At 39.7% G+C, this 12,780-nt stretch overlaps 1 protein-coding gene across 1 annotated transcript; it reads left to right on the top strand.

The window, feature by feature from the left end:
* The first annotated feature begins 417 nt into the window (after window positions 1-417).
* Window positions 418-12,062, top strand: LOC113161984 (protein NLRC3-like). The gene is made up of 15 exons (XM_026359888.1): window positions 418-711; window positions 1,722-1,837; window positions 3,235-5,151; window positions 6,259-6,432; window positions 6,704-6,952; window positions 7,043-7,213; window positions 7,287-7,460; window positions 7,577-7,626; window positions 7,714-8,282; window positions 9,060-9,115; window positions 9,538-9,752; window positions 9,906-10,156; window positions 10,264-10,380; window positions 10,475-10,616; window positions 11,226-12,062. Exons 2-15 carry the CDS (start codon window positions 1,722-1,724, stop codon window positions 11,546-11,548), a joined length of 4,524 nt encoding a protein of 1,507 aa, XP_026215673.1. The 5' UTR covers window positions 418-711; the 3' UTR covers window positions 11,549-12,062.
* The last annotated feature ends 718 nt before the right edge of the window (window positions 12,063-12,780 follow it).

Below are 12,780 nucleotides of genomic sequence, written 5' to 3' on the forward strand. Positions count from 1 at the left end.
ATGGGATATTGTGAAGAGGAAGATGTGATATGCCTGACCCAACAATGCTGAAGAGCTGAAGGCCACTATCAGAGCAATCCGGGCTCTCATAACACCTGAGCAGTGCCGCAGACCTTCTTTATATTGGTCTTAAGTAATATTCTAATGTTCTGAGATACTGAATTTGGGTTTTTCATTAGTTGTCAGTTCTAATCATCAAAAAAAAAAAAACAAACACTTGAAGTGTCTGTGTGTAATGCATGAATATATTATACAAGTTTCACTTTTTGAACAGAATCAGTGAAATAAATCACCTTCTGATGATATTTATATGACCAGCCGAACGTCTTTAACTGTGTGTGTGTGTGTGTGTGTGTGTGTGTGTGTGTGTGTGTGTGTGTGTGTGTGTGTGTGTGTGTGTGTGTGTGTGCGCGCGCGCACCCGCGGACGGCAGTCAGCTTCTGGCCGAGAGTCACTTTTTGGCATAACACCAGTTATTGTAAAAGTAAGGAACCACATAAGACAGGACATAAGAGAGCGTTCTCATAGTTTTGCTGGCGATCGATGAAGAATAAAAAGACCGGAAGTGGTCCAGTCTAAACTGGTAACTACCTGAGTGGACACAGAGTTCATGAAGAGGCTTCACGGACTGAGAAAGTTGTCCTCGCTGGTTTGAGACATGTCAAAGTGAATAATTGAGGCAGCAGAGGAGGAGCATACATAAACAAAGCTGTGAGTATGATGGTACACTGGCACTACCTCACCGTTCAGTGCTATAGAACTAACGAAAGAATGACAACACTAACACCTGCTAGTGTCTGAGCGAGTTAAAGATTTGATGTGTTTAAAAGCATTGATCTGGTGTAATTGACACGTCAAAGATCAATTACTCACATTTATTGGTATGAAACACTTGTATGCATGTATATTAAATCTCAGTATAAAGAGTTTCACTGTAAAAGGTAATCAGCTGTCAGTGTTTAGTCACGCAGTGTGTAAGGTTAACACTTTTATAGCGACATGTATGAATAGAAGTGTTGGAAGAGAAGCTGCTGCTGCGCTGAGCAAGAGGCTCGGTCAGGTCGATTCAAGATGGCGGCAGGTGTTATGCAGAGTTTTGCATGCCTGCCGACATCTGCATCCCCGTCTGTAATCAGGGAGGAGGATGCAGATCTCGGCGACTCAGAGTTGCCAAATATTGCACCCCCCTCTCTTATTAACTGTAGCCTAACACACAACCTGCTGTCATTTGTCCATCTTTTAGATTATTTTAAGCTGACAGTGAAAATTCACACACGCAAAAGTGTGAGTGGGCCAAATCATACCGAAGTTTGCACATCTTGTTATTGTTAGCAGAGAATTTATTAGATTGAGCTTGACTTGACAAAGTATGGCACATTGATAACATTTAAACATTCAACGAACCACAATGGAAACCTTCATTAACCACAACATTACTAATCTGCTATAACATTTTTAATAGGGCAAAGGTAACGTGTGTTACAGTCAATAAGGGAAGGGGGTGCAATATTTGGCAACTCGGAGTTGCCGAGATCCGACAGATGTCGGCATGCATGCAAAACTCGGCATAACACCTGAGCAGCGGGGATGAAGTGAGCTGGGAAAGTCAAAGATCAACCAGGGTTATTAACAGAAAGATGAAACCCAAACAAGTCAAGTTTAATCTGTGTTTTGTTTGCCTTTTCTTTGACTATAACTACCACTTTCTGTTTCTAAAACAGATGGAGATAAGAGACAGAGATGAGTCGGCACAGAAAGGAAGAGAGGAAGGAAAGAAGAAGAGCACAAAGCACGAATATTTTGATGTGGAATTACAAGGTGGTCAGTTAGAGAAAGGGTAAGATTAGAATAATTCCTTTTGTCTATGATCCCTTGCTGATGTTTTTTGATATGAGGTCTGTCGTTGGACCCTTTACTACCAGCCACATACACTAAAAGATCATTCAGGCTTCATCAAGTTTCCAGCTGACTACTCACTGCTGGACTCTGGTTGATCACATACTATATCAGAATTTTATAGTTATCCTTTTTCAAAAAAGTTTCTAGGGGTCAGTGGGAGTCACCCATGGTGCCCACTGCAGCAAAATTCATCCCAGAGCCCAGCACCCAACATATATTTTTAGAAATGAAATAAAAGGGCAGGACCAATTTTCTTATATCTCTTCAACTCCTGACACACAGATATGCACGGCACAAACATTTGCATGTGTGCTAGTGGCAGCTGCTCTCTGTCCTGGGCCTAAAACGAACATGATGTGGCTCCTACGCTTCCAGCAACATAATTTGCGTTGTGATGCACTATTTTCATCATCATTGCCTTTTATGTTGTCTGTCAAAACATGAATAGAATGACTTATATCACAATTATACTGACCATGTCTTAAATGGACCATGTCTTCAAGTTCTGTCAAGCAACAGTTATTTTGCGAATAGATAACTTCATAGTTTAATCACCCACCAATTACTGCCATAATCTTACAGTGATGATTGAAAGGCAACAAAACATGAATTAAAATCATGAATAAACTATGATTAACCAAGCTTATTTAAATATCACTTCCCACACCCAGGTCTCATTACAGACCTGTTTATTGAAGAAATCACTTAATTAGATACAGTTTGTCTTACAAAGTGAATCATGTTGAAAGATCTTATAAAACACACATCATGTCATCAAACATGATGTTGCAATCTAAAGAAGTTCAAGAACAGATAAGAAACAAAATCTCTGACTAGAAATTGTTACAAAGTCATTTCCAGGCTTTAGGACTCCAGTGAACTATGGTGAGAGCCGTTATTCACAAAGGAAGAAAACTGAGTTCCCTGAAGGGAATGCCCGGCCTTCCAGCTCAAGCACTTATGGCTAAATTAAAAAATTTCTACAAAGGAAAGTGGGCTAAAATTCTTCCACTGTGATTTAAAAGACTCATTGCCAGTTATTGCAAACATTTAATTGCAAGTGTTACAACCAGTTATTAAGTTTAAGGCGCAATGACTTTTTCACATGAGAGTGCTTTTTTGGACAGCTTTTTCTCTTACTAAATAAAATCATCATTTAAAAAAGGCATTTTACATACACTTAGGTCATCTTTGAGCAGAAATATGTATTTATTTTGATGATCTGGATCATTTAAGTGATATGTGTACAAATATGCAGGAGGCAAATACACATAGTTGTATATGTATGATGCTGCAGATATCAATACATTACATTTAACTTTTTTTCATTTTCAGGTTAAAGTCCTTACATTTTGACAGGTCAGGACTCTACAGGTCAGAACACTCCCACAAGGACACTACTGAAACTGACAAGGGAAGTGAGGCAGGTGGACATTCTAGTGACACACCGGCAGACACTGAAAGGAGCGTGCATAGTGTTAACCAGAAACTTAAAGCCCATCTGAAGGAAAAGTTCACATGGATATGTGAGGGTACATCAGTCAGTAGATCTCGACTTGAGAATATCTACACAAGACTCTACATTATGCAGCAGACTGAGGAATATGGCTGCAGACCACATGAGGTTCTCGATCAGTTTAACATCCCAGATGAGAGGTCAACACATTTGGCACCGCACTATCAACAAATTGACACCCCGAATATCTTCAAACCAGGAAGACTCAATACTCAACCCAGGCCCATCCATAGAGTGATGACAAAGGGGATAGCTGGCATTGGGAAGACTGTAGCTGTGCAAAACTTCTCTCTAAACTGGGCAGAAGGAAAATCCAACCAGCACATTGACTTCATCTTTGTACTCCCTTTTAGAGAGCTTAACATGGTCAAAGAGGGCGAGTACAGTCTGCTGCAACTTCTACTTCACTTCTACCCTGAACTGGAACTGCTTAATAGTACACAACTTGTTAACAGGCAGGTGCTGTTTATCTTTGATGGTTTGGATGAAAGTAGATTTACACTTGACTTTGATGGCAGCCAGAGAGTGAGTGAAATCGATCAGAAATCCACTGTGGCTGTGTTGGTGACAAACCTTATCAAAGGGAACCTGCTGCCTAACGCTTTGCTCTGGGTAACTTCCCGACCTGCAGCAGTCAGTCAGATTCCTTCTAAGTACATTGACCAGATGACAGAAGTACAAGGGTTCACTGATCAACAGAAGGAAGAATACTTCAAGAAGAGATTCAGCAGTGCTAGTCAGGCCAAGGAAGTCTTATCTTATCTTAGAGGGATGATAAGCTTCTACTTGATGGGCCATATCCCAATCTTTTGTTGGATCATTGCTGAAGTATTTAAGAATGGTTGGGGTGACTGCAGGAGCCAAAAGATCACAACAATGACAGAACTTTACATTTATTATATTCTCATTCAAACTCAAAGAACAACTCAGAAATATGGAAAGAAACATTCGAAGAAGGGTCGGAAGAAGACGTCAAAATTAAAAAATGCTGACATGATTTTAAATCTGTCCAAGCTGGCATTCAAGCAGCTGCAGAAAGGAAATATCATTTTTTATGAAGAGGACCTCAGAGAATGTGACATTGATGTTGACAAAGCTTCAGTGTTTTGTGGATTTTGCTCGGAAATCCTGAAGGAAGAATGTGGTCTCTACCAGAAAAAGATGTTTAGCTTTGTGCATTTAAGCCTTCAGGAGTTTCTTGCTGCTCTGTATATGTTCCACTGCTGTGTGACAAAAAACATGAGCATCTTAAAGTCTTTCCTGGGCGCTGACCCCACAGATCTGAGCTTCCTTGAGCTGCAGAAGAAGGTTGTGGATAAAGCCTTGCAAAGTGAAAAAGGCCAACTGGACCTGTTTCTATGCTTTTTCCTTGGCTTCTCACTGGAGTCCAATCAGATGGTGCTACAACAATTATTACCACAGACAAAGAGCAGCTCAGACACTGTTGAGGAGATAAGGACATACTTGAGAAGGTTTCATGCAGGAAACATCCCACCAGAGAGATGCATGAATCTTTTTCTCTGCAAGTTTGAGCTAAAAGAGGAGAAATTTCAGAATGACATCAGCATGTATCTAACTTCAGGAGTAAGACTCTCACCCATTGACTGTTCAGTGCTGTCCACCTTGCTGCAGATATCTGGGGAAGTGCTCGATGAGCTTGATCTGACAAAATGCATTACACCATTTATGGGGATTTGGAAGCTCATCCTGCAAATAAAGAAGTGCAAGAAAGCTGTGTAAGTAGCATATGAATTCTGATAATAGCCAAAGATAAGTGTTTTATAATGTACATGTTTGACTCCTTTTTGCTGTCTCTATTTATTTGCACCAAACAGACAACATTAATAGATGTTAGATAAACTGTAATTAGATAGCAACTTACCATTAAAGTCAGCCTCTGACTTCTCAACACTCAGATAATAACTGCACATTTTTACTCCGTTTCTTTTTCTTTTGGTCTCAACTGGTCCATTTTACCGTAGAATTATCTTAATTTTAATCTGACCAATAAAATTATATCCCAAAAATGTGCAGTTATTATCAGTTATAGCAGGACAGTGTGCATTTGCTAATGCACCAAGTCGATTGCAGGTTTCTTAAGGTTGTAATAAAGTTAGAATAGTAACTATAAATAAAATAGTTTTTCACCCATGAAAAGGTCAAATCAAAACTCAATCACAGAAACCCTCAAAGCCCCGTGAGGGAATTTCCACATATTTGGCACCCTTGGTCTCAAGAATGAATCCTTTTTCACCTCACTCTATCATGACCATCTTCTACCCTAACACTAGCCAACCTCATGTCCTCTGTTAACACATCCATATATCTCCTCTTTGGCCATCCTCTTGCCCTCCTGCCTGGCAGCTCCATCTCCAACATCCTTCTACCAATATACTCACTATCCCTCCTCTGAACATGTCCAAACCACCTCAGTCTGGCCTCTCTGACTTTGTTGCTAACACAGGCAACGTGAGCCGTCCCTCTGATGTACTCGTTCCTTATTCTGTCTAACCTGGTCACTCCTAAGGAGAACCTCAACATCTTCATCTCTGCTACCTCCATCTCAAACTTGCACCTTCCTCACCTCAGCCCCCTGTAACCTCACTCTTCTACCTTGATCCCTCTCATTTAACCTTTATTAATTTGCAGTATCTCAGGGAATTTAGCTTTTATTGGATATCGGACAGTAGAAAGTAACAGTCAAACAAAAGCTACATCCCAGGCTGGGATTGTATTAGGGACACACTCTTGGCCCACTACAGTATAGTATATGGTACATATCTGTATAACTCAGTTAGTAATTAGTTTAATTCACTATGTTGCTGTTCTTCTGATTTGTACAGACTCAAGAGTGGACATCTGAACGATTGCCTTGACATACTATCGTCCATTCTTCAGTCAGCAGACTCGTGCTTGCGAGAACTTTGCCTGGTCTGTTTTTCGAACGCCAATGTTCCTGTTTCTCACTTTCTCTTTGAGGTACTGGGAAGTCCAAACTGTAAGCTGGAGAAACTGAGGTGAGTTTAACATTAAAATCGGCTCATCTAAGTAGTTTAATCCTTTTTTAAATATGATATAACTGAACTACACTCACACATTCCTCGCCTAAAGTATTAAAACAGTGAGGCCAGTTCCTTTGTTTATCTGGATCTGATTTACAACTTTCTGGCATTACTGTTCCAATACTTTAGGCGAGGAATGTCTATCAACTAGAGTCTTGGTAAAAGTTAATGAAACCCCAGTTCCTCTGCACCTGTGCAGTAATAACTGATTTGTGATGTTTTGCAGATTGTCTGGGTTTTCTCTGGATTTTAACCACTGTCACATACTGGCCTCTATACTTCATTTCAAGCAGTCTTCTCTGAGAGTCCTGGATTTGACTGACTGCATATACAGTTACCAACAGGATTATAGTGGTTATTTTATGAAAGAGGCAGAGAAGAAAGAAAAGTACGAAGACGTCAATGATGAGTTGAGCCTGCTGACAACTATTCCTTCTGCCTTGATTGGCCCACTCTGTAAACTACAGGAATTCAGGTACCTGCATTGAATGATAAGATTGTCTCCACATACATTATTGATCTCATTGTCATGACTAAACATTATGTATATTTGTCCTGCTTACAGCATGTCTGGTTGTTACCTTAAAAGCAAATGCAGTCAAGTGTTTGCCTCAGTACTAAGTTCAAATTGTCAGCTGAGAGAACTTGATCTCAGTCACAATGACCTGCAGGATTTAGGAGTGCAGCTTCTTTCTGTTGGACTGGGGAGTTCAAAATGCCGGCTGGAGATACTGAGGTACTATTATATACCACAGTGAGACATATTACAACATTGCAGTCTTTTTTAGTAAGAGCCCTTTCCCATGCAGGTTATCATGTTGTGGGATCACAGAGGAAGGCTGTGCCTCCCTGGCCTCAGCTCTCAGGTCCAACCCCTCCCATCTGAGAGAACTGGACCTCAGCTACAATTACCCAGGAGATTTAGGAGTGAAGATCCTCTCTGAGAGACTTGAAGACCCAAAATGTAGACTGGAAAAACTGAAGTTGGTAGACTGTACACATTGTTGCAAAGTATAAAACTGTCCATTTGTTTTTCTAATATCTTCTGTGCTGATAACTACAAAGCTAAAAGGACTGTTTCACTGTGTTCTTGTCTCAGTGTGGACCACAATGAAGAGCACTGGGTAAACCCACGACTTCTGCACGAGTGTAAGCTGCTCAAAGTGTTACTTAATTTCTGTTCTGTTGTAATAAATAAGCAAAACCAAAAGTTATCTCTTACAATTTGTTTCGTAGACGCCTGTGATCTCACCTTTGATCCCAACACAATGAATGAACACCTTGTTCTGTCTGAGTGCAACAGAAAAGTGGATTTTACTCAAGAGAAGCAACCATATCCGGACCACCCAGAGAGGTTTAATGAAGTGCACCAGCTGCTGTGTAGAGAGGGTCTTACTGGACGCTGCTACTGGGAGGTGGAGTGGGAAGGACTCGTGGACATTGGTGTGGCATATAAGAGCTTAGAAAGGAAAGGACTGTGGAATATACAACTTAAAGAGAGCAGCAAGGCCTGGTGTTTCTTTATAACTGTATGGAATGGTTATTCCTTCTATCACAGCCTTAGGGAGGTTTTTAAGCCTGTTCCAATCATTGACGTAAAAAGATTCTTGGCCAGACAAAGAAGACTTGGGCTGTTCCTGGATTGGTCAGCTGGCATTCTGTGTTTCTACTCACTGTCTGGAGACACAAAGACTCTGCTTCATACCTTCCACACCACTTTCAGTGAGCCTCTCTACCCGGCGTTCAACGTTTTTTCTTCATCTTCTTTAACCCTGTCCAGGGTAGCGAAGCCAAAAGTGCATAATGTGAGTATCAAAGAAGCTCAAGACTAGTCTTTTTCATGTGAAGACTAAAGATTGTCCTACTTCATTTTTCTAACTTTACAAAACTATCTGCATAACAAATGTAACTCTGAGATACAAACTTTTCCTGTTGTTATGTTGTTGTCTTTGTATGCTATACTGTACACAGTGTTACGTGTTCATTCCTAAAACGATAAAAGATTGCAGTACAGCTGACTTTTAAGGCCCTTATACTCTGTAGTGCTTCTGGGAAAAAGCTCAACTCATCTGCTTAGTTCAGTTAAAATTTTATCCAGATCATGTTAATAAATCAAACAAGTTCTTAATCAAGAACTTCAGTATTTAACACAAGTAGGGAGATGTTGGAAAATACAGTGTACCAAGAGTGAAACACCAGTTTATAAGAACTTCTCTTGCCATTCACGCAGTAATCATTTTTGCTATTTCCAGTATGCTGAGGAGCTCTGGCACTCTTTTATTTATGAACACAAGAGCCCAAAAAAATCAATGTCAGCCCTTTCTTCAGTTTCCTCACTTGTTCTGTCAGTGCCACTGATGAAATTCTTAATAACTTGCTTTGTTTCATGATATAGTCTCACGTAGAAGTATTGCTATGATAATTGGACAAATGACACTGGCTATTTCTAGCATGACTGTACACTACAGTGCTTTATAACATGTTGATACAGTCCTTAGGCCCACCCCTAGCCCAGTGCACCACATCTTAAGTTAGTACCATTGGTAAAATAATTGACTGTATTTTCTCCTTTTGGATTGCAGGTTCAGTCAAGCTTCACACCAAAGGTGAGAAGAGAAAGTAAAGGCATTTCATACAGGTAAACACACACATGCATGTCATTTTCTTTTGGTTATTGTCATAATTAAAATATAGTTTAATCATTAGGTTATTTAGTAGGTCCAACATTTACAACAACAGTACCATCAATTTATCTGGATCTTTAATTTTAGTAATTATAAACAAAGTTTATAGGCCCAGTGATGTGAAAATAAAGAATAATACTAAACTTATCAGTACAAATCTTGAGGTACTACTACTTAGAAGCATCATCAGAAAATGCTAACTCAACTTTGATATGTCAAAGACATTCAGCGTTAGTCCCAAAACATTATACCCACCATGAATTCTTTCTGTATCAGCTTTCAGCAATCACACTGACAAAGAAAAACTGGACGTAAAGACACTGGGATAATTGTAACTAATTCTAAAAACCTTTTTCCTTTAAACCATGTCATGCAGCTTCACCTTCCCCAGTTCAGGTGTGTTCCAGTGTTCTTTGACTGGGCTGTTGTTTACTGTGACTCACAAGGGAGAGGTTGTGTACAAGGCTTTGATGTGGGATGACAAGCTTCTCCAATCAGCCGGAAAGGTGCCTGGAGGACCACTGTTCAGCGTTAGGTGTCCCCAGAACTCCATCCGTCAGCTGCACCTCCCACACTGTGAACCTGATCCTGGTAACAATCACAGTCTTATGTGATGCTGTGTTTAATCAACATAAAATTATATTTTTGGTCATTTAAAGCTCCCCGGTGGTGTTTAGACACAGAAATACCATTAAACTCGTATTGGGATAATAAATAATCTTGGATGCGCCTGTGTGTTGACAGCTCTGGTCTCTGAAAGCCTTTCTGTTGTCCACATCACTGAAGATGGCATGAGCATCATACAGCCACTGCACATTACTGAAACACACGTGGTCATAGATGTTCCTCACCTGTCTGCCTTTGGCATCATCAAGAGACTTGTAAATTTAAGGACACCAATAAATGGCCAAGTGCTGCTGTTTCTGCGACCAACACACAGAGCAGATCTCATCCTCAGTGTCATTCTGCTACCGAGCAACGTCCCTCTGCACGAGGTAACATCCTCTGGAACACCACAGTGTACTGTTCCACCTCTGCTTTTAATCACCCAAAGTCATAAAGTCTAAAAGCTCTCTAACAATCTGTTGTGATATTATTGAAGGTGAAAGCCCAACATGACGATTCAGAGTATATCCAGGCCCCGTCCTTTTGTCGCCTTTACAAAGACCAACATTACAGCCTTCACACTGACCCAGAGGGCTACAAAATCCAGCCTCCTGTAAGTATCACGATCAGCTTCTTCTCACCCTGAATACAATTTCACTTAAATTAATATGAAAATATTTATTAATAGCATTTCCATTTAATTCCAGAATGCTCTGTTTTTTGAAAACTATGGACCAAATTACCACCCATCATTTGAGATCACTGTGAAGATGGGTACAGAGGAATTGACTCTGAAGGTCCAAGTTCTAAACAGGAAACATGTGTGGGAGTACACCCTTCATCTGCCTGGTAAAGACATGACTCAGTGTGAAGCAGAGCTTTGGGGAAAATTGAGTCAAAAATGAACATCAGTGTATTTTTAGAACAACATCCCAACATCACAACACAACCACTGTATCCCATTAGAATGGTAGGACTATGAATTGCCCATTTGTGCTAAAGCTAGCAGACTGGAAACACTGCAGAGGGTTTTTATCTTAGCATTACTTTGCAATAGATTTTGCATTCTCTTCTTATGGATCTACAATTGAAAGATTGAAAAATGTAATGCCACATGATGCATATATTTCTACTATAAAATACAACATGTGCATTATGAACACCTGCAGTTGATGCACAGCTCTTCCTGTAGCAGTAGTCAGGTGAAGCCCAGTCTTCACCTACAATCACAGTAACAACTTAGGCAAGACCTCCTTCCACTTACCATGGCCTTGTACCTGTAAGTCACTTTGGATAAAAGTGTCTGCCAAGTAATTCAAAATGTAAATAATGTTGTAGAGAGCCATTTGACTAGGTCTGTGTATCAGTGTGTTCAGTGTGGTATTTAAAAGTCTTGAACATGTTACCATTTAGTTTTGGAAATGTGACAACTGATTGTTGATTTGAATTATTTTCCAGCTTTATCTTCAAACACATCTCCAGATAAAACTCAGCCAATGACGACAAACAAGACCTCAGCAGAGGAGAAGCTGCAAAAGGCTCGATCGCAATTTATTGGCAGGGTGTCTAATCCTGTTCTAGACACGCTGCTGGACGAACTTCTGCAGCGCAGGGTTATAACTGACGCTGAGGCTGAAGCAGCCAGAGACAAACTCAGAGCAGACAAAGCACGAGATGTGATCGACATGGTGCGCAAGAAAGGAGAAGAAGCAAGTTCAGAAATGATAACCATCCTCTCCGTCAATGACCCATTCCTTTGTAAAGAGCTTCACTTACACTGAAGAACTGATGGTTGTATTTCCAGACATGATGTTCACCTTCATTTGTATGTGAAGCTCAGTCAAGGGAACGGATATTTTGACCCAAACTGAGCCAAGAACTTGGCTCTCTGCAACAGTTTGGCTTTTATTAGAGTCCCTCAGGTCTTATGGCTGATGCCATATCCATCCCTTTCTTCTTTATGCAACACATGGACTATATTAAAACCAGGCTTTGACATGTTCCATTGTTAGAGATCTTTTACCCAATTTTTTTTTTTGCTTCATCTGTGAGCTGTTATAATGGTTTCACTTATTAATTTGATTGCAGTGAAGAAACACCATCATAAATCTGAAATCATGTCATAAGAATTCCCAGCACCTTAGTAGGAACCTGTGTCTCTTCACTTTACCACAGTGGACACAAGAACTACCCAGAGCTTTATTTTGGTTTCTCCAGTTCTGTTTTTATATGGGGTTAAAGATGAAATGATAAAAATGTGCTTAGTGTTTGATGCAAAAACAAAAGAACAAAAAAAGTTAGTTAGTTGTCATTTTCTTTATATATATATATATATATATATATATATATATATATATATATTATAGATTTAAGGTTGATTTCCTTGTAGTTAAAATGAATGCACTTTGAAGTTCACCTTACATCAGGATCAGAAACAAAGCACTCAGAGTCGTGATAGGAGTGCAGCACCTGTACTAAAGTGAATCTATAAATTGCATTATAGTCGTGGTAACATGGAGAATATTGACTCAGGTCACAAGCTAAACATGTTCCTCCTTAAAAACAGGTATTATAAACATGTTATATTTATTATATTTTGCATTCATTGATTGTCTAGGAATCAGTGATTGATAATTTACAATTGTTCTGATCAATCAGAAATATGTCTGTTTATGTATTTTTGTGTTTGTTTGGTTGGTTTAAGATTTTCAAATGTAAGCTTTTGCTGGTTTTTATAATCATTTTGTATTTTGGACTCATGGGCAGATGATAAAACAGGCTTTCCCACCTTGAGTGTAGCAAAGTTACTTTGTGCTGCCACCTTGTGTCTTACTCTGGTCTAATGACTGTTCTAATCTTGGTGGGTAATGAATGAGGAACAAGGTAGTTTTAACACCTCTTTAAGTTTAGCAGCACAGATGTGTTTAAAAGCACAATAAAATCTGCCGTGTCACTACTCACAGCCATTCACTGTGTTTACCAAAGGTGTTGTTGTTAGGAGGCTGAGGGCTTT

Source organism: Anabas testudineus, chromosome 1 (assembly GCF_900324465.2).
Source record: "Anabas testudineus chromosome 1, fAnaTes1.2, whole genome shotgun sequence".
NCBI classification, from domain to species: Eukaryota; Metazoa; Chordata; class Actinopteri; order Anabantiformes; family Anabantidae; genus Anabas; species Anabas testudineus.